General features: G+C 39.6%; 1 protein-coding gene across 3 annotated transcripts in view; it reads right to left on the bottom strand.

Annotated features, from left to right (window-relative positions):
- Nucleotides 1–1,637: 1,637 nt before the first annotated feature.
- The window catches only part of gria1a (glutamate receptor, ionotropic, AMPA 1a), a 70,919-nt gene continuing 50,294 nt past the window's right edge, over nucleotides 1,638–22,262 (bottom strand). The window contains exons 12-16 of one of the 3 annotated variants that reach the window (XM_063876618.1): nucleotides 17,136–17,334; nucleotides 16,117–16,364; nucleotides 12,930–13,044; nucleotides 7,909–8,198; nucleotides 1,638–5,515 (exon numbers count right to left, since the gene is read on the bottom strand). In XM_063876618.1, the coding sequence (XP_063732688.1) occupies nucleotides 7,929–8,198; nucleotides 12,930–13,044; nucleotides 16,117–16,364; nucleotides 17,136–17,334 (832 nt within the window). In that variant the 3' untranslated portion in view covers nucleotides 1,638–5,515; nucleotides 7,909–7,928. Of the gene's footprint in view, nucleotides 5,516–7,908; nucleotides 8,199–12,080; nucleotides 12,196–12,929; nucleotides 13,045–16,116; nucleotides 16,365–17,135; nucleotides 17,335–22,262 lie in introns of those variants that run through there. The other 2 variants (XM_063876617.1, XR_010165167.1) reach the window with 2 other exon arrangements.

The raw sequence follows: 22,262 nt of genomic DNA, 5'->3' as shown, positions 1-22,262 counted from the left end.
ATTTTTAAAGGCATGATTGTTCACATAGTGATATTTTGTTTTTAAAAGTGTAAGAAATGTTCGTTTATTCGAAGCCCAGGAGTCGATTCAAAAGAAAGAAAGCAAACCTCCTCTTGTAAATTTTAAAAGGAGTACTTAATAAAAGGATGCAGTAGTAGGTTTTTACAAAAGTTTCACAGCTGTGGCTCAATAGCCCGGGACACGCACAGGCCACTGACTGGGTGCAGCTCATCAGTAGTTACTGTCTGGCGGTCCGGAACAACAGACTTCGGTTCTACAATACAAACATGTTTTATAGAACCACCCCTTTCCGACCATACAATAAACAACTTCAAAATAAGACGCGCTCCGCTCTCGTGCTCTCATTGGTTGGTAGCGGGCGGCTGGATCCTGTTGGCCAATTGTCACATGTGGTTCTCCGGACTGTTCTATAGGCTGACGTCGTCGGGGGCGGGTCCTCTTAAGACGTCACCGTCGCCATCTTGTTAGCGAAGTCCTGGAGCTCTCAACTACAATATTCTATTATGCAATCCTTCTGAGGTTTATCAGTTATTAAAACAGGCAACTGTATCATTGCAGCATCAATGAGTGAGAGGTAGAGGCGGTGTGTTTAGTATGTAACTCCACTGGTCCTTCTCCCTCTTCTCATATATACAATACAATATTAGCTTTATGCTATCTGAGGCTAAAACAACATCCGGTAATACTACCGGAAGTGGACAAATATGATCCGTCCAGAAACAGTGAATTATCTTTTAATGTTCCGCTCCAATATATTGATTATTTCTAACAAAAGAAACAGCATATTTGTCATACTAACCAACCCACACAGAATTGTTGCCTAAGTGAGTTAAGGTGAATTATGAAAGCACCTTACACAGTTAGCTAGCTAGTGCTAATTGCTAACTTAGCATGTTCTATGCTAACCACACTACAACAACTACTACTTTTATACAGTCTATGGTCAAAACCAAACTGATGGCAGGATTAAATATATATTCAAAATGTTCGTTTAGACAAATAGGCGGAATAAAGAGTAAGTTCTGATGTCTCTGAAATTTGAATTGATATGACTGAGCTGGTTCAAAAAACTTGGATGTGGATGGCGTTTTGTTACCTTAGCAGCAATGCCCCTAAATTGAACCGGAACCGGAGTCTATGTTGCATGTCATAAGCCTCCTTCCCTCGCTCAGTACCGACATTTATTATCTCCATCTCACTCTGCCATTCAATAATGGAAAAATGGAAAAAAAGTATCCTGAAATAATATACTAAAAACAGTTTTCTTCTTCTATTTCTCGTATTGATTCTATTTCCTCAGTAATTAATATGTAAATTATGTTTACATACTGTATGTGTGCTTTTTGTTGGAATGCAATTCATATTAAGGTGCTTAAAGGTTGTCTATATCTCCAAACAAATATTAGGACTATCAAGACGGCACAAATGTAACAGAGGCTTTTTCCTTTTTCTATTCACTTATTCTTCTTTTGGATAACTGCACTCTTCCCTGCATGTAATATCTTAAGTCATATCATGCAATTTGCCCGAGGCAAAGACTGATTTACATGAATCCCGTTGAAATAAAACTGAACAAATATTCATAGTTTATTCCTTTATTCAGTTACAAAAGCATGATGACTTCCTTCCAGGACACTTTGGTTAGAAAAAAAAAGTTATTTCTCAAAAGTCTGATTGCTAATAGTTTAATTATTTTACTTTTCTTTATCTTTTAAACTGTGAAACCATTTATTGATCAACGTTTTGATTTTAAAACCGTACAACCCTTTCCAAAGTTAAAAAAAACAACAATAATATTTCTGGTGATTAGATTCCAGTAGTAAAATACTGTGAAAAAGGAAAACGACAAAGAATATTCAAATGGTGTTAAATTTCAAGCACTTAAAAAACACCAACAGGAAATTCTTTTTGAAATTGCAACAAAATAAGATGAAATTAACTCAAAACTGGCTTAAAACAACATTAGCGTCTACATATTACTCAACATCAGTGTGTTTTATTATTTACACTCGATAAAAGTGTATAACACTTTCCCGGCACCCAACTCTCCTTTATAATACAAACATTGAGTGTCTTTTTTATTATTATTTATTTTTTATAGAAATCTTTTATGGCATATAAAACATCTGTCTGAACGTAAAGCCTCCGTTGGAGAGAGCTGTGCCGTGTTCTAATTAATACAACATCAGCAAAAGAGGACGCATAGATGGGGTAAGTAAAGGAACTCACGCAGTAGGTAACTAATTCAGGTACACTGAGGCATGATGGGAGCAGAAAAAACATTTCACTGGGGGGAGAGAAAAGCCTTTTATATACATAATAGGTGGCGATATGTATGGTTTCAGTAAACTCTGACTGCCTGTTTTTCTTGCTTGTATGACGATCTAGACAAAGAGAGGTCATACATTTGATTTGGTACTATATTTTTTAAAGCAGAAACTCAGAGGAGAAGAAAAAAAATATGCGGCCAGCAGAGGAAGCAGGGGGTGCTGCCTTTGTACAGGCTCTTGGCCTCTGCTGTGAAATTAGAGGTCAGCTAGAGTGTGCCGTATATAGTCTACAGCTGACCTCTGGCATCCAGCAGCAGTGAAAATCACATTTCAAGCAACAACCTTCTAGTCAACATAAAGTAAAAACCGCACCTTTGGACACTGTCGGACTCTAAGATGTCAACCTTGTGTGGTGATGATGATGTTCATTGCATTTCAGGGCTTATGTTGTGATGAATTACTTGTGTTTCATGATTTCTTATACATTATTCTTCATCTTTCATGTGCCCAAAATGAGTGTGGAATATTTGTGTAGTGGAAAGTTAAAAGGAACAGATGCTTGTTTTGGAAGAAGGCTCAGAATGTACCCTTTATATAACCTTGGGCTGTGATGCATTATGAACAACTGTTATTGGTTTCCTTCCAGCTATGGCAATTTTCACCTGGAAGATTTAAAGTTTAAAGGATAAGGCTGTCCAAATTCAATATTGTTCTTGTTGTCAGCATTTCCAATGAAAATACAACAACTGACAAGTGATCGTACAAAAGGAGTAGGCCTATGGCCTCTGTACTTAATTATTAGCTATTCGAAAAAACATAGTTATCAGCCACAGCTTCTGGCGGAAATATTCTTTAGTTAGCTTATAAACAACAGGTATATATACCACATACAGTATATATAACAGCGCACCGTGTATTAATCCATCGCTGAATTACAGTCCCCAACAAATGCTGTATTTATTTATTTCTAAGTAACATTTTCACCAAACGACATTACCTAGTCTGTTGTTTTAGCAAAATACTAAGCATTCTTTAAATTTAAAACTTTACATTTATGAGATATTTTTAATATGTACGCTTTCTGTAAGGATGCCTGGGCACAGTGTCCTAGACAGGGTAGGGAGTTAAGAAGTTTTAAATCCCCTCAAAATGTTACACATTCATTAAGAAATGCAAAGTCAAAGTCCTGAAAACTTGATTAGTCCATTAATAGTTTAACACTCGAAAAGTAATCAGCTCTATTGGGATTACGTGGGTGCTGTTTCATCCGATTTGATGGATGGCAAACAGCCCAACAAATGTCAACACATGTTGTGTCATATATTTTGAAATCCTCCTTGCTACAGAAATAGATGACATCCAGCGTACTGTTGTTGTGTTTTTTCCAAGATTTGTTGACAAAAAAGAAAATATATAACTATCCCAGCCTCTGTCTTTTCATTTTAGATTGCCTTACATGACCCCAAGGACATTTTCTGCAGTTGGCAAGTCATTTATTGGAATATAAAATAGCCCACTAACAGACATAACGAGCCAAGAAATGCAAAGTACATCACCAAAAGTCATTTTGTGTTAGAAGTATTGAAATGGTGGAATTTTGGTTTAAGGCCTACATGCCAAACCCAGGCTGTCTGCCCTATGTCATCTCTGCCCTCTGCTGTTCAGGACCCGCCGCTCTAATTTCTGTTAATATGACATGATCTGATAAGGAAGAACTCTACAGTCAGGCACTGCGGGACCAACGGTAACCTTGACTTTTTATAAACACTGAAAGGGTGATGGTGAGTCTGCCAGTCACATGGCATGTCTCAATTCTAAGCTAGCTAGAGGAGGCCAATTTCCCCTTTATAGGCCGCGCACGATCTGCAGGGGTTGAATTGAGAGGCTTCACTGCCCATATAAATAAAAACTGAATACAGCTGAAAATACATCACAGGAGGGAGGGAAATATGCAGCTCCAACAACAGTATGAAGAATATATTCCGCAGATTATATTTGAATCTGTCAATCATTGTTCTTCAATGTTTGCTGCAAATAGACTCCCCAGTATATCAATGGATATGCTATGAATGTCACAACAGTTGAATACAGTGTAAGGTCACTCAGTACAGTACAAAGCCACGGAGTAATGTGTCAGCGTGTTTTTTTTTTGTGTTCAAAGTGAGCATTTTTGTATCTCTGACTTAATAGTAACTCTGTATTTATCTGTCCCAGAAGCAACAGGTGTGTATCTGCGTGTTTGTGTGAGAATGGTCATATGGCACAAAGACAAGGCATGTTGTGTTAAATGAGGTGTAGCAGCAATGCATGTTTGATGTGGCCTGGTCAACTGCTGATTTAAACAGTGTTCACCTTCAGTTGCGGATAAATCAAATCAAATTGTGACAAATATGTTTGCGCTATTACACTCTAAAACCATATACTATATCTTAAAAACTGGCTTAGCTACGCAGAGCACTTTGTCCTTCCAAAATTGCGTGTAAATGTGAGAGGGAAAGAGAGCGGGAGTGTCCCAAAACAAATTATGAAATCATCGTAGCAGTCACAAGTGTTTGTCCTCTTCTGCCGTATCTGTGCAAAAACATGTTCCATCAGCCATCAGAAAGCATTTAGGTAGTACAAGGTCAGCAGTGGAGGTGAAGATATTGCACACGCAGACTTACGTCAACAGCTCCATCGAAATGGCACAGCGCAGGCGTCACACTGAAGAATAAAGTTATTTTTTTCCCACAAAAATGAACACTGTAAAAAATTCAAAAACACGCCCCGTTGACGGCTTCTTTATTGCAGCACATTTCCCTTCTTTTTTTTCTCCGTATCTGTTTTTTCAAATATCCACTTATTAAAAAAAATGTTGAGAGTCTCAGTTTTGTGATGAGCGGTTTGAGAGTGCATTTTGGCAGTAGGTAAAGTCTTGTTCAAGTCGGGCAAATTGACAGCCAGGAGGATAGTTGGGTCAAACCAGACAGCCATGATTTTGGAGCTTATTTAGAGTCATGTGCTCTTCTTCTGCCCCACCCTGCCTATTCCTCGCCGCCAGCACAGTCATGTGAGGATCACATGCCGGAGGCACCCAGTCCCATGCTGGCGGTGTGGCTCATACAGGGCAGCGTCTGAACGGTCTTGGGGAAGTCGTGTGTGAGGATTCGTCCGTTCTCTCCGCCGCTTCCGTTGCCACTCATTCGGGTCAGGGTGGAGCAGCGCATGGCGTCGTTGATGGATTGCTGAAGAAAGAAACATAAAAGGGATAACAATAAGTCCACATGCAAGATTTCACTCTTACAGACATGCATGCATTATATCCCAATCAGAGCAGAGATAGTTAATGCAACAGTTAGAGGTAGCAGCGCAGACAATTACTATAAAAGGACTTTCAATTATAGGACATAAAGCTAGGTTATGCAGTTTTTCATTCTTTATCACATGAATTTAAGCAGCTGTTTAAGTCTCTATCTAAATGTGGTGCTGGCCCGCCAAGAAATTCAGGAGCAAATTTATCTGTTAGGAGTCACAGGGTGCTGGTTTTCACCCTCTTAATGTGGGTCTGAAGGATATTCGCGGGTGGTAAACCATGGTGCTGGCCGATCAATGTCCCACTCTGCAACAGGAGGAGCAGAGCGAGGTGTGGGCAGTAAGACGGGGGTTGAGGCTTCACTCATTGGTTTAATAGCTTCATTCCCCATTCTAGCGTCATAAAAGCCAATGAGCCTGAAAGCCAACCTAATGATGTGTGATACACGTGTGTGTGTGTGTGTGTGTGTGTGTGTGTGTGTGTGTGTGTGTGTGTGTGTGTGTGTGTGTGTGTGTGTGTGTGTGTGTGTGTGTGTGTGTGTCTTTAGTGTTTGCCTGCACCCCCTATTCTATAGCTGATTAAATTGGGCAAAGCGAGTGAGATCTGGAGGTACTGGCGAGTGCTGCATGGGGTTTGGAGATTCACACCAGCCTCTAATTGGAACGCTGTTGTTGTTTCTTTCAAGCCAAACAGAATAAAGGCACTTCTGCACTAATAGGCTGCTCGCCAATCTCATCAGCATACTGATCAGGAGCTTCTTCGTGGGCTGATTAAAATGTAAAAGATTCATGTTGAAAATCAGTCCTTGTCTTGGCCCTGCCTTGTCTTTTTTGCTGTTTACACGGAGAGTATATCAGCAAGGGCCTTTGATGTTGAAAGAATGAATCAGAAGTTGTTTGTTGCAAATTGATCCATGAAGCTGATGACTAAAAAGCTACAATATCACTGCCGTCAGAGGAGAAATCTTACATCTCTCAATAACAGATAACAAGCAACAAGTCCTTCCTTTTAGTTTCTGGACAGACAACAATTTGAGTTAGACTGTTCGAGGTTAAAGCAGTGATAACACACACGGACCAGGCCTGCCTTATGGTATACATATAAAGGATGTTCACCACAATGGGCCCTGCATTTGCGAGGTAGTTAGCAAAAAGAGAAGAAGGAGCAAAGGAGAGATTTGCTCAGAGCGACAGAGGTAGGTAGATGTACCACTGTAATTCAAATTGCCTTTATACCTGTGCTGTAAAAGTAGTAAAACTTCTTCCTTTGTAAGATTAAATCAGAGTAGAGTAATGGGATTTAACTAGAATTAGCTATTTTTTAAAGCTGAAATTACGTGTAATGTGTATTTAAATAGTGAGTTTGGATTTCATATAATCCAACTCTAAACTCTAACTCATATACATCATATCTTTATATCAACATATTGTCAGTATAATAGTGTAAAGGGGATGAGAGCAAAAGCTGCATTTAAAGACAACCTTTTCTTAAGATGCCAACAAACCTGTAAAACAAACAGAGAGAACAAATACTGTTTGTAATGTTACTATATTACATGGAGGCCCTGAAAGGCATGTTAGAAGAAACAAGCATTTTCCAGGTTAGATTTAAATAGTATTCTGTTCTGTGTTTATGACTTTAGTGGGAACAATTGCCCTGATTTCTTTTTGTCAGTGTTTGTTGTTGTAATACTAATTTCTGCCACAAGAGGCAGAAGTGCACTACTACCCCTTGATCTAGGAAGTCTAAATAATTTGTGTTTTACCTTAGGGCATATAAGCAGTAAAAAGTACATAACACAATATATGTATATGTGTTTGAAGTGCACACGTGGTGCTCTTTTAGTTTCTAGTGGCCAAAATGAGTTACAACAACAATGAAAGGTTTTGACTTGGCAAATATCTTTTCCCCTTCCTATTGTAGTTGACAAAAATAATTATGGATTTCAGAAAGATTATCCCAACCTTATGTCAAATTTGAAAACACAGGAGAGAAAAACTATTTTGATCAGATTTATAAAAAGATGATCATACAGTATTGTTTCTTACTTGGCTCTCTAATTTGGTAGTATCAGCTACAATGCTACAACAACACAGGCATAATGGCAATTTTAGAATTAAGTGATTCAACAACAATGCAGTAGATCGGTGACGTACAGACTGAGCGAGGTAGCGGCAGAGTTAGAGAGAGGTACAGGACAGTGTTTGCACTGCGGTGGAAGCCAAAAGAGGCCCTACTGTGATCACGGTTAGATGGGCAGAAGGGTGAGGAGGCGGATGTCATCATCATCATCATCATCATGGTTTGAATTGCAGCGTTTCCTACCCCATGGCTGTGCTCTGCCCTTATATCTTAACAGTGTTGTTGGCGTACAGGCCGTAGCTCTGCAGCTCTGTGTAGGGGGCACTAGCACCACTGTCTAAGGCTGAGCAGTGAAAGGCCTGAGCGGCTGAGGCGGCAGCAGCTCGCGCGGTGGACACCTTCATTCGGCGCGACTCGGTCCTGGACTTGTAGCAGAATTCCACCAGTGCCACCAGCATGGCCAGGCCCAGACCGCCAATCAGGATATAGAAGACTCCTGCCACATTGCTGAGGCTCAGAGCACTCGTCTTGTCCTGGAAGGAGGAAGGAAGAGGGTAGAGCCAAGAGGTGAGGAGTGATAGTGGCAACAAAACAGCTTTAAACACACATGACTAATACCGGACACTGATTCACACACATTTACTTATAGACAAACATTTGTTCAACAAACAGGAATCACAAGTGCAAGGACTCAAATACATTACAGGAACACATAAATATACACACACTCAAACCCATACACACATTTTATAAGGATCCCGCTGAAGACTAATTAGGCCCACATAGAAACAAAATACAGTACAGTCATGTAAATAACATATACACACACACACACACACACACACACACACACACACACACACACACACACACACACACACACACACACACACACACACACACACACACACACACACACACACACACACACACACACACACACAACAAAAAGAAAACATCTATAACAGAACTACATTTTGGAGGCTTGTCTCACAAAGTAGTATTTAATGTGTATGCTGAATAGCTTGAGATACAATTTGGGCTAAGAATTAGCTATTTCAGTTTCACAAAATATCTAGAGTAGAAGGCTTTGACATCCCCACAGACATCTACATAAACTTGTACAATGAGTCTCATTGTTGTCAAGAACTATATTTCAGTTCTGTAGTGCGGTCAGTGTTTCTCCCACTGGCTTCTTAAGAAACAGTTAACACATTGGATAGTTGAAAAAAGCAAACAGTGAAATCCACTGCTGCATATAGTTTTTATTGTAGCCATCAGCCTTATTGATTTAAAAAAGGACAAGGAAAATGATATCCCATTGAATTATCCAATGTACATTTCAGTCAAAGGCATTTATCAAGTATTATTTTGTATTCAGGAAATCAAACACTTGATCTCAAGCAACTTTGATTGAAACCTTTTAATGATACAAAATACACTTATTCCCTGTTTTAGACTACCTAGCATATTCACGTGGGAGCCGTATTATTGAGGCATATCTAAAAATCCTGAGTGTATTGCAATCACTTTGTTAGACAGGCCCCAGAGGATGACAATACTGATCTGGAATTATGACTTATTTACACAATACTTAGCATTTTCAACAAAAGTTATATTAACATTTGAAGTCAACATACTCAAACATTTTTTTAAGGGGACAGGGGTACAAGTTAAATGCACTCCACAACACATGCATTCATGCAGCAACAGCACAAACAAATCTGTGCTTGACATGGCTCCATTTTATAGGTCATTATTCTCTATTGCAATGGCACTTAACTCATATTTATGCCTTTTTATAGTCTGTTATGAAATTGAATCATTAAGACTTAAATCAGTCAACCTAAAGGGCTCTCATGAAACAATGGGGTCTAATCAGGATGTTGTTTTATGTAAATCCATTTTTGGAATATATTTGTGTCACTTGAGGAGATTAATAGCACATGAAAACACTTTATTATGCCTCTGTACTTTACCTCTACATTTAGGCTTTGATTTGTTCTATTCACTTAAAACTAAAGTTTTCAACCCTATGGGCAAATTAGCATTTCAATTACATTAAATCTGAATCTTGGCCAACGATAGTGATTACAGTAGAATTATGCAAATGAATTTCATGCCAGGGAATATACGTCCAAATATGTGTTATGGAGGACTGAGAGATTGCAGCTTTTTGCATCAAACACGGACTACACTGTCTCATTTGAAAGATCATTTATTTCTCTTCTGCTATTTTTTTTTTATCCCTGGGAGCTATCATTGCAAAGCTTCCTAGAGTCGGCCCTATGCACCAATTCCTTAAAAATGTTTTAAAATACAATGTGTGTCCAAACAACAAAAAAACATTTATAAAACCCACAGTAGAAAGCTACTTATTTATTCACACAGTAGAGAGTTGGAGTTGTTTAAAATAACTATTGAGTTTTTTATGCAGATGAGGATACTACTGACAGTTAAAACTATCATATATTCAGGTTGTTCATGCTGACCAAATATTAAAATAATAGCTTCTTGAGGAGGCATAGATAAGAAGATCATTTAAGTTAGCTTATGTTAGCATAACGACTTACGATACGGTAAACGGCTAACGGTAGGAACATTTTGACTTGTTTGTTTAATAGATATTGTTTTAATTTTTAACTGGCTAATTAGTTAGCTTTAGGGTGGCTGGTAGGCAGAGATAGCTAGCAGGTTCCAGAGGTTTATCCTTCTGCTAGCCTAAGCTAACTTTAGGTGTTGGCACTACAGAAGCTACATTCAGGTAGTTAGCAGTATTCAGTGTATTTTCTTACTTTCTGCTCAAATGATGATAACGATATACGTCAATGTATGTTCCAAAATCAATAAATATTTACTATAAGGGATTTTAAATTTCATTGCGGAGTACATTTAAATATAAATGTTACTGAATCTACAAATGCTCTCCTTACATGGAACTCTATGATAAATCCTTAGATAAAATAATGTCAATTTCTCCAGCCCGTCATGGCACATAATTTGACACTCCGGCACTTGAGTATCCAAATGTAAGGAAAAGGAAGAAAAACGGTTGGCGCTTGTACTGTGTTGACAGGTTTAAAAGGCCAGCTGACAAACACATTCAGAGGTACCCAAGCTAAAGAGCAAAAGCTTTTCTGTCAGAGATAACTACTGTTTGAAACAAAAGACAACATAAACTGATAACGCATAGAAGCACAGTGGCAGACTTGGTGTGACTCAGGGTCGATGTAGCAGATTGCCAGGGTTTGCATCCACACATGGACACAGTGCAGAGTGCTAGGGGCAGGATTATTATAAGGACCAGAATGCAAATGTCACAGCTCAACATGTTTGAAAGGTTAAGCAAAGTCAAATGCCTAATGTCATCATCTGTCCCCCTCACGTCCTTCTCTGTGGCTTTTCTAAGTCTTTCTCCATGGGAAGGAATTGCAGATTGCTTTTATACTGATTCATATTCAATCTAGGGTACAAACTCAAGGTTATCATCACACTTGATCTGTATGTTGGAGGGGTCGGAAATGCATTTTTATGGGGACTGGAAGTGGAATACAAATTACTTATACCACTTTTTACTTGCAGGTGACTGCAGATGTTATAATTTAAAACAAATATTTTTTTACTAAAAAATGTTGTGGTGGATTAGTAACGATATTTTTAATGATCCTTACTAATCCACCACAAAATATAAATTTACACACTGTCAATGCACATTAAATATCTGACAAAACAAACGGGAGAAAAAGACACAAGAGTAACACCAGAGTACTGGCCCGAATATAAGACAATGATTTTAGCTTTTGATGGCTAATGTGTGCCAACCCCAGAAAGATATTGCTGTTTAACTGACATAACTGAGTCAGTTTGCTGACTTAATGAACCCGCTCTATTTCTAATACTGTTAAACTTTGCTTTAGCATTATACATGGTCTTGTTATTGGCATTGGCCAGTTACAAATTAGGCAGACTCTCTTTAATTCATGGAAGGGTTCTGCTGCCACATCTGGACTGTCATTCTACAAAAACCTAATTCAACAAATTCCTACATTAAAAAGTAGTTTCTGATCATAGCATGAAACGTATGTATCATTTATTCTCGGCAGTAGGACTTTCAACGACTCTGTAATATTCAATAATTCCAAACTGTATTTTCAAAAATATACATAAAACCTTTCCTAAAAGTTATTGCAATTTAAACAAATGTAATATATGCTAATCACAGTGTATATGCCTATAATGTTCTGTCTAGTGTTTGTCTTATGTTCGGGCCAATACAGCAGTACTGGTAGAACCACATGGGGGGTACTGCTCAGTGTAATAGAGGCTGAGGGCTGGACTTAGGGGCTGGTCTAGGATCAGGGCAGGGTAGTGCTTGGAGGTGGTGTGAGGTGACAGGTTTTGGGTCGGAGACTAACCTTTCTTCCGGAGTCCTTGCTGCCACACTCCCCTTTATCGTACCACCATTTGTTTTTCAGTTTGTCTAAGACGGCTTGCTCATTGAGTTTCAACACCGCTAGGTTTACTGGGATTCTTCCAACCATAAGAAAATAACATAAATAACATATTATACCATGTTATTTTATGTTATTGATTCAGAGACACAGAGCAGCAATTACATACACACATTAATGCTTGAGCTTGCTTGAATATTTAAAAAAACAACACCTTTTCACACACACACCACACACAAACACACACACACTCACAGGTATACAAAGCATAAACAACATAATAAACATCAGAGTTAAAGTGATATGCATTAATACTCCATCTAGCTTGGTTGGTGGCTCTCTGAGACACTAGATGTGTATTACAATATCACTTTGGGGTAACCGGCACACTGCGAACGTCACTAATGCAACACAGATGTCCCAGTTGCATCTTTTGTAAAAGGTGTAATTTGCTAAAGTTAACAACTCATTTTAACTAAATAGAAACATGGGCTCTTAAAACATGATTGAGCACCAGGGATGCACATGGTTTAATTAATAAACACTGATCACTTTTAAATCATCAATCTTGACTTAATTGAAGCAGGGGGCGTCATACAAAATTTCCCTCTCTGTGGTTTTCAAATATAGCCACCGCTGGCCGAATAATCACCCCCCTTCGGACTTTTTCTTTGCCCTTTCGCTACACCACAGAGAGATTAAGTGTTGCTAGAGTGGCAGTGCAGTGTGGGCCTGCCGGTTACCCCCCTCCCCACAACCTCCCACTCCCAGTGGTGGTGGGTTACCCGCAGGGTTTATCAAACTGGCTCTGACCTTGGAGTCCCCGCCCCCGCTGCCGCACTCTCCCTTGTCGTACCACCACTTGTTTTTCAATTTGTCCAAGAGGCCCTGCTCGTTCAGTTTTAACACTGCCAGGTTTACTGGGTTTCTTGAAAATAATATAAAACGATAACCATTAGGAGACACTCTATGGGACAGATATAAAGAGATTGGTCTCATGGTGGTGGTGATATGAAAACATTGACTTATTATTAGAAACTCCTGCATGTGACTACTGATATGGAGCAGGAGTGCTGTCTTTAGATGCATGTTAGTTGTGTATCTGCAATGGGCTGAAAAGTGCTGAGTGCCCATACCGTAGCAGAGTCAGGTTTTACCAAGCAGGGGCCTCAGAAGGAGGCAGAGCACACACTATGAATGGAGATGCCTTGGATGTGGAAGTCGGTCTACACATGGTAATTTCCTTTCAGTGGCACCAGCATACAGATTGCTATGGTAACTAACCCATCAATATTCAACCCATAACTGCTTCTCAGTGAATAGAAGCCTGTCTTGATTCATTTTGAACTGTAAGAAGATACAAATGCAGACTGAGGTTTTCAATGTTTTCACTGCCATGTTCAATTCCACATCAAGTGGTTTCCTAATCAGGCTGAAAGGAAACTGTGTGGCCAACTATAGATGGAGTCCTGATCGTGAATCTATATGAAGCAGTCCATCCAAAGCATCTCCCCATTTTTGTCTCTCTGTCTCTGGTGAGCGTGTGTGTGTATTTCCTATAGCTGACTGACGGGCCGCGGACAAAGACTCTCTCCATCCACAAATCACAGAAAGTCACTCTCTGCAATCAGAATGTGCATAAAAGAGGTGAAGATTACAGCCTTTGCCAGATTGTTTTTTCTCTCAAATCAATGTTGATTCGTCTGTGGAGTGAAATTGTAGTTTGTGCCTTTCTCACCATCAGACGCAGAAGAGTCTTTACCCCCAACCCTAATACACAACACAGCTGTAGGGAACACAGGTATCCTCGGAGCTGGTAAAACCTCTGAATTCTTTCTCAGCCCAGTGTAAGCAGGCAGGATAAAAGAAGTCAAAGTGTGTGAACATGGAGACCTGCAGGTCACTTGTTACATTTGAAGTGAGCATACATGTCAGTCAGGCTACTGTACTGCATGTAAGGCGGGATGAGTTAAACAGTCAGGCAGGCATGGTGGTGGCTGGAAATCATACATGTAAAAATGAAGCAGGGGGAATATATACAGAACATTTCACAGACGTGTAGTTTGAAGACACCTCGTCAGTACATCCTGTAAAATGAAGAGTTATGTCATTTTAGTATCTCTATTTTCAAAGTGCTACTTTCAATTAGACCTGCCCTGCAATATGCATGTTAGAATGCATATGTATTGTCATATATCCAGTGGCTTAGATCTGTCGGATCAGAATAGCCCCACTACTGACCTTAATAAGTAGATTGAGTATCATATTCAATATTTTCTTTTCTGCCTTGTTTTTGTGCTGCATTGAGCTTCCTTTGACGTGTTAACATACTGTAGGCTACTACTGTTACTCTACACTTGTGAAGACATTGGTAAGCATTTAATATGTTGACATTGTCATAATAACTTAGCTTTAAAACCAAAAATGGGTGCAAGGAAGTTTAAAAAATACATATTTTCTTCACTTTTTGCTGGAAAATTATTTGAAAAGTTGGATGGACTAATATTTGTGCTGTTTGTAAGTACTCTATTCATACACATCACCAGTAATCACATATCTTAAACTGTGTACGTTATTGAACTGTATCTATTAAAAATAATACCTGATATCCTTAGTTAAAGATTTAAATTTCGCATAGAGAGAAAATGTCAAATCCATGCTGTAATATTCAGTCAATTGCAAATCGTTGCATCAACAATGCATTGCAGGTATCATTGAACCCAACTCTTTGAATTCAGTGGACATTCCCTGATGTCTGATCCCAGGTGACAAGTAGTCATATTCTCCTTCAACCATTAACATGTATTAATTATTAGGAACATTTTCAGTCATGAATGTTTGTAATATGTGGCCAAAACTCAGTATCAGACAAATGCGAATGTCCACAGAATAAAATATATCACACTTACAGAGAGAGAAAGAGATAATGGGGACACCCTCAGCAGATAAACACAGCAACCCACTGCTACATTATCGGTTCGGACCCATCTGAAATAACCTGAGAGTAGATTGCTCTCAGCAGTTTTATCGTCACTAATACAGCACTTAGTTGCCGCTTGAACTGTTTTTTTTTTTTAAATGAACATTTAAATGGAGCCCCAAGTAAGACATTAACAACATTTCTAGACAGCATGCTCTTTCCTGGGACTCTCAACCAAAAATGTCCCCATATGGCTGTTTTCATGAAAATGAATGAGGCGTATTAAAGATAGATTAAAAGCTTCAGATGCCACCAGCTCCTGCACTCTCTCTGTAGTTCCAAAAAACATATGAATGGGTACTTGGTTAAGGGTGTTAAAGTAATATACAAAGGTAGCACATCGGGTTTGAATTATTGTTCATTACATTCATTATCACATTGAATGTGGCAAATATAAATTAATCTCTGCTGACATCAGATTTAAAGTGTGAGCCTTGGCGTAAGTGGAAAAGTAGCCCTATGGATTGAAGCCCTCTATAAGTGGTTATCCTGCTTTTAAAGGCCTTGTTGGTTCGTGAGAGGTGCATTCAGATTTTGGACGAGTGTTTCTTTGTGTTGGAGGGGACACTTCAGGTTCAAAGCAGACACCGGCCTCAACAAATGCTCATCAAGGTTTAGTACTTAATTATACGGCAGCAGGAAAACCAGTGCTGCTTAAAGAGGATGGTGCATCTCATAGTCCTACTTTACACTTCTGCCAGTGCTCACAAGTCAGCTATGAATAGGCTATCTGCATACATTCATATGCAGGTGCAATTAAAGATGGCTGTTAGTGTTGAACATTGGAATAATGAAGATCTAAATGTGACAGTGTGCAAAAGAAAGGCAAAGTTAAATGAAACTGTAAAAATGAATGCCATGCGTTCTATTTCTGAACAGAACAGATCTGTATATTAACACTGAAAAGTTATGGTATTATAATGAAAAGTATGAATGAATAAATGCTTCATTAACTAAGGTCAATGGAAAAATCAACAGGTGACAGATGAGGCTCATGCACAAGTTCCAATTGGGGCTTACCTGAGAGGGGATCCCTTTGGTGTGGCGATGCCATAACCTTTAGAATCAAGGTTTCCTCCCACCTTCATAGTATCGCACGGTTTCCTCTGCTCTATGTACTCGTTCATTGTGGACTCCAACAGGTAGGCATACTTGCCCTTAGACTTCCTGACTCTCATCACGCCCTCGTCTGTCGTCTTGACAAACACGGACGGATCGGCTGCCTTCATGTACGACCACATCTTTTCAAACACGGCGATCTTCGACCTCTGAAGGCCAGCATTGTTAAAGAAAGAGATGGGAAGATAAAGAAAGAGACAATGTCAGTGTGATTACTATGTGATCTAAGTTAATGATGCTGTTTTCAAGCTATACTTCTTTAGATTTTCATCAAATAATTAGATTTCAATAATAATCATTTCAACCTGCCTCGACAGGTGACCGGCCAATCAGTTTTACATTTCCGAGAAGCGTGAACCTGCCTATTGCCATTTTGGATAAAGTCCATTTTTTATTATTAACTTTCAATTGAATTTAAACGATTCTTTTAAATAAATGTCATTAAAAGTACATTTTAGTTCTCAGAAAGAAAATAAATCGATAAAGCAAAAATCTGAACTGGCCAATCAGAAAATTGCCATTGGGCGTCTCGTGTTATTGCCATATTACTTACACAATTCCATTACATCATTTAGAAATACTTTCTATGGTTGGCATTTGTTTTCAATAGTCATTTACTATATAGCAGTTTTAATTTGTAGCGGCATACTAGGCCAACTCTATGCTAGATTCAACAGGAGATGAAGCATGCTTGATAACCAGCATTACTGTGTGTAATTGTATCTTGTATCTTGCATGTGAGCCTTACTGTTTGCTGTAACTCCTGAAATAACTTGTGATGGTTCTTCACATTAAAAGCGTTCAACTGGCTGCTAACCACAGAGTTGATTTAATTGTGTAGCAGTTGCAGGAATGCTGTGTATCTGTCACACAGGTAAACATTGATCGTCTGAACTAATGTTTGAATCTCGGTTCCTCACCCTGAAGAATTCTTTGGTTGAGCCGGCGTCCAGCGTCCCATAGGCGATCTCCGTCTGCTTGGCCAAATCCTCAGCACTCTCTATAGGTGACACCATCCTCTCCACTGTCAGAAAGGCAGCCAAGTTGGCAGTATAGGATGAGATGATGATGAGGGTGAAGAACCACCAGACGCCTCCAACAATGCGACCCGACAGAGAGCTAAAAAAAAAATGGACAGGTTTTGGTTGGTCACAAATAGATAGAAGACAATCAGGAATCAATTACATGTTAAAGCAGTGCCATGGAGGATAAACAGTAACATTGTCTCTCTTTCTGGACAGTCAATCAAGGAAACAAATCTTAATACCTTGTGATGTAGACACCGTCCAAATGACCTACATAGCATCACACTCCGTCTGCACTCACACACTATTCGTTCCACCAGGCTTGGAGAGCTTATACCCATGTGCTAAGGAAAGATAACCAGATCCATAAAGGCCCACTCAGCTTCCTGCCTGCCGAATTAATCTCACTTTTAGAAAGTTGCCAATATGTTTTGTTGATCCACGCACATTAATTGTTGGGGATTAATAGGCAGAGGGGAACACTTAGCCACTTCTCTAATTGCATATATTTAAAAAAAGAAAAAAAAAGAAAAAACCACAACTGGGTGATTTATGAGCAAAATCCCATGAGTAAAATTGCTGTCTTTCCTCTCTCTCCATGTCTTTGTGTGTGTATCTTCGCCCCAGGAGAAACCAGCTTGAACAACAGCAAGAGCAGAAATCATGTTGCGTAGCACACCGGGTCCCCGACAAGAGCCGAGGCACAGAGCAGGGGAGCTTACGCAATGAAAATGACACAAATCTGAAACAAAAAAGGCTTTCATGATTCACCTTTGTGCCGTCAAGCCAAATGGAGCGTGAACACGAAGGCGAGATTAAGAATGAAAAAAAAAAGGAAGGGAGAAGCTAAAACATAATCATTTAAGATGCTTTTCAGATGACGGGTGGATGATGAAAGAGCAGTCAGGGAGCGAGCGCAAGAGTCCTCAGAATGGATGCCGAGCCTTTGAAAATCAGTTGGGAGAACGCATAGCTGTCTGCAGTGTTTGTGTGTGTGTGTGTGTGTGTGTGTGTGTGTGTGTGTGTGTGTGTGTGTGTGTGTGTGTGTGTGTGTGTGTGTGTGTGTGGTTTTTGACTTGTTCACTGATCACTGTTCAAAAGGGAGTGGGTAAGGTTAAGCTTTTCTGCGCAGTGAGAAAAGCAACATGCTTTTTCAGATACCTTTGAGCATATTTAGTGTTGCAGTAAATAATTCACAATTTCCTTGCGTCATAACTCTCGTTTCAGCTCTGCGCGGTTAGAAAAGTAAAACATTTCACACACTGTTAAATACTTATACACAAAACTTTACAACATCTGAGTCCACTGATTAAATGTATATATATATTAATGTAAACGCAGTTTAAGAAGAACCTAACAATACATGGGTGCCAGCAGCACCTACCTCAGCAAACCTACTATCAGCATCCAAACAAATGAAGGTCTTTGAGCTCTGATGATTGTAAACAGAACCCATGCTGAGCTCTTCATCACACATTTATATTGCCACTCTTTCCTACATTGCCCTGGAACTGCTGCAAAACAATTCCCCTCAGCATCAAAGCGTTTTTTATGTTAATTTATCTTTAGCCACAAGTTAAGTTATACATTTGCAGATTAAATCAAATGTAGGTAAATTATAATTGATTCTTGAATGCTTTAAGAAACGTCACAGCTCTCCACAGGGTTTCATTTATGTTGTTACAAATACTGTTAGCAGCTCACTCCAAACAGGATTGAAGTAGACCCATCAAATGTCCCTTATGATAAGCAATCTGAGGCTTCTGTTTTACAAAAAAGTTATTTTTTATCAACTAAGATTTGTTAGAAAAGGTTTTTAACTTTCAATGACAGAATACATTTGAAAAGTGGGTTAACACATGAATACAAGTGTGTAATATATGTTAAGATGTATATTTAGGAACTACAATAGAAGAAAAGCACACATTTCAGGTGTGGGGTATACTCTTTTGTACTTTTTGAATTGGCTGAGGGCCAACGGGCCGCAGTTGGCCCACAGGCCGTAGTTTGGACACCCCTGATATAGAGGGATAAATGACAAAGAAAAGACAGGTTCAAAGTAAGTATAAATAATCCTATTGGGGGTTTACATGTAAAATTGCTTATCAAGGATTTAAATATGGTAGTATTTCAAAAAGATCATCAGAGGCATAAGTATAATAACGTTATGCACATCGTTGCTATTAGTATAGAATAAATACAGGTCAATATATTAAAGAAAAAAAAATGTCCAATGACATTATTATTACTAGTATTATTGAATTTTGGCGGCTTTCACCCACAAATAAAATTAATTTAAATTTAAAGAAATGTTCTTGAAACAAAATCACAGCATCACACTGAGTGAGAAGTGCTAATGAGACCTTTGGGCTTATAGTGCTATTTATCTATCACATGTACTGCAAGAAAGTATGAGGAGGGAAACTTTGTCAAACTAAGATCTGTTCTAACATGGGGAGGGTGGAGAGAAAGTTTGTTAGGCAATACAAGTGAGTTGAAAGGGAGAGGGGGGAAATGGCGTAGATGAAAAGTAAACTGGGTAGTTCCACCAGAGGCTGACAAACTTCTTAGCTTTGACTGCTGCTGGCCTCTAGAGATGGCAGTAAACAGTTGTCTAATCCTTCTCCTTCAATCGTCCTTTTTCCCCCCCTTTTCTATTGCTCTCTCTTCCCTCCTCTTCTTCTCCTTTCTTTTCTCCTTTCCACCCTACGTCTCGGCTGTGCTCCCAGCCTGTCTATTCATGCTGGGGGGGCTGACAGGCACTTGTTTTTGGGCCAGACAACAATGGCCTACACCTTGGCATTGACACTGACGCATTCAACTATGCACGAGCACAAGCAAAAAAAACCCCCCCCCCCCACACACACACACACACACACACACACACACACACACACACACACACACACACACACACACACACACACACACACACACACACACACACACACACACACACTACACACATACTGTTTCTTCCTGGAGACAATGTGTGAGTTTCTCTGTGCAAAAGAACAACCAGGTCACCGTTTACTGACTGAGAGAAAGGGAAATGTGAGCGCACGTGTGTGTGTGTGAGCGTGTGTGTGTCTTGATTCTCCTGCAGCAGTCCTCCCAAGTCGAGCAGAGCGACTGGCAAACACAGAGCTGTTTGTCTCTGTTTGTCTCTTTTTGAACTCTTGCTTCCTTCTGAGCCTCCTTCCCATTCCTCATACATTATTGCACAGCCACAGACCTTGGTGCATCAGCAAAGCGTTAACTAAGCCGTCTTATACAGCACGGGAAATCTTGCCAAGTAGCACTGTAATTTGATCGTGTCTTGTTAAGGCAATGATTAATCAATTATTCAGTCTGCCCATTTTATTGCAATAGGGTTAGGGGGAATAGAATAGAGGGTGAAAAAATGAATAGAAATGAGAGCAGCAAATGCTCTAGCAGTATAGCGATGGAGGAATGCATTACAACTGAGTGTGCATATCAATAATAATAATAATAATAATAAATCACATTTATATAGCACTTTTTGTGGTACTCAAAGACGCTTTACATATTGCCCTATCAAAACTATGCAAACAGATCATTTATTAATTTATACTAGGATTAAAAATAAAACTGAGGTTAAAACAAGAAGAAGGTGGGAGTTAGGTGGGGAAGGTTAGTGTAAAAAGGTGTGTTTTTAGTGCAGATTTGAAAGAAAAGAGGGTTGGGGAGACTTTGAGGTAGGAGGGAAGCGAATTCCATAGGATGGGGGCAGCAACTGAGAAGGCCCGATCACCCCAGGTCTCGTGCTTTTTCCGGGGGAGTTGCAGTAGGTTGGCAGAGACGGACCTGAGGAATCGGGAGAAAGCATGGTGATTGAGGAGGTCAGCAAGGTAGGGGGGGGGCTAAGTTGTTGAGGGCCTTGTAGGTGGTGAGTAAGATTTTGAAGTTGATTCAGTGTTTTATTGGAAGCCAATGAAGTTCACGGAGGACAGGTGTGATGTGTACTCTGGAGCGGGTAGCGGTGAGGAGGCGTGCAGCAGAATTCTGGATCATAATGGAAGTTATTGAGGACTTTGGTGGTGGTGCCATAGAGAAGACTGTTGTCAATCAATAGAATTTGATAATTGATAGTGTAATTTAATGAGAAACTATACTGTATCTATAAAAATACCAGCTAATGATTCCTAAAAATACACCTGTGTTTTTCTATTTCTTTCAGAATAGCATTTCAATACATTATTATAGGCTCAATGATGTGTTCATCAATTCTGAAATGATTCATCAAAAATAGTATAGGATCATGAAGATGTTTTTTAATTTAGTTTAGAGCTGATGTCCTTACATTTAAATCCAGTACTAAATCCAACTTTAGGTTTAGCTATTAACAACTTCAACAAACACAAGTTAGAAATAACCTCGTATTTGAGGTGTGGAGTGACTGAAATTTCATCATGTCATTATATGGTAGCAAACATGTTCTTATATACACGTAATGCTATAAAATGTGCCGTCTCCAGATAGGTTACAATTGAGGGGGTTTGTTTTTCTGAGTGAGCAAGAGTGAGGCGTTTTACTATAAGGACTTTTCCCAATCGTTAAACATTAATATTTGTAATATGAAAGAAAACAGCCAATGTTGTGTCTGGAACTGGGATAAATTTGACTGGTGAGACTGAATAAATTTCCGAGCCTTTCCGAGAACCAGCACCTTATCGTGGTGGAGAGGTTTGTGTGCTCCGATGAACCTGGGGGCTGTGTTGTCTGGAACCTTGTGTTCCTGGTAGGGTCTCCCATGGCAAATTGGTCTCAGGTAAGGGGCCAGACTGAGATTGGTTCAAAAAGACTCCATGAATAACACAATTGGAAGCGAGGATACCCGGCCCGGAGGAAGCCCGGGGTCCCCTTCTGGAGCCAGGCCCAGAAGGAGAACTCGTCCGGGTTGGCCGGGTTTGCCAAGAGCCCGGCCGGGCACAGCCCGAAAAAGCAACGTGGGCAACACCTCCGCTTCTCCGTCCCGCGGGCCCACCACCTACGAGAAAC

This window comes from Eleginops maclovinus, chromosome 23, assembly GCF_036324505.1.
Source record: "Eleginops maclovinus isolate JMC-PN-2008 ecotype Puerto Natales chromosome 23, JC_Emac_rtc_rv5, whole genome shotgun sequence".
In the NCBI taxonomy this organism is placed as follows: domain Eukaryota; kingdom Metazoa; phylum Chordata; class Actinopteri; order Perciformes; family Eleginopidae; genus Eleginops; species Eleginops maclovinus.
The sequence above is the reverse complement of the archived record's forward strand: the minus strand, read 5'-3'. Positions and strand labels throughout refer to the sequence as shown.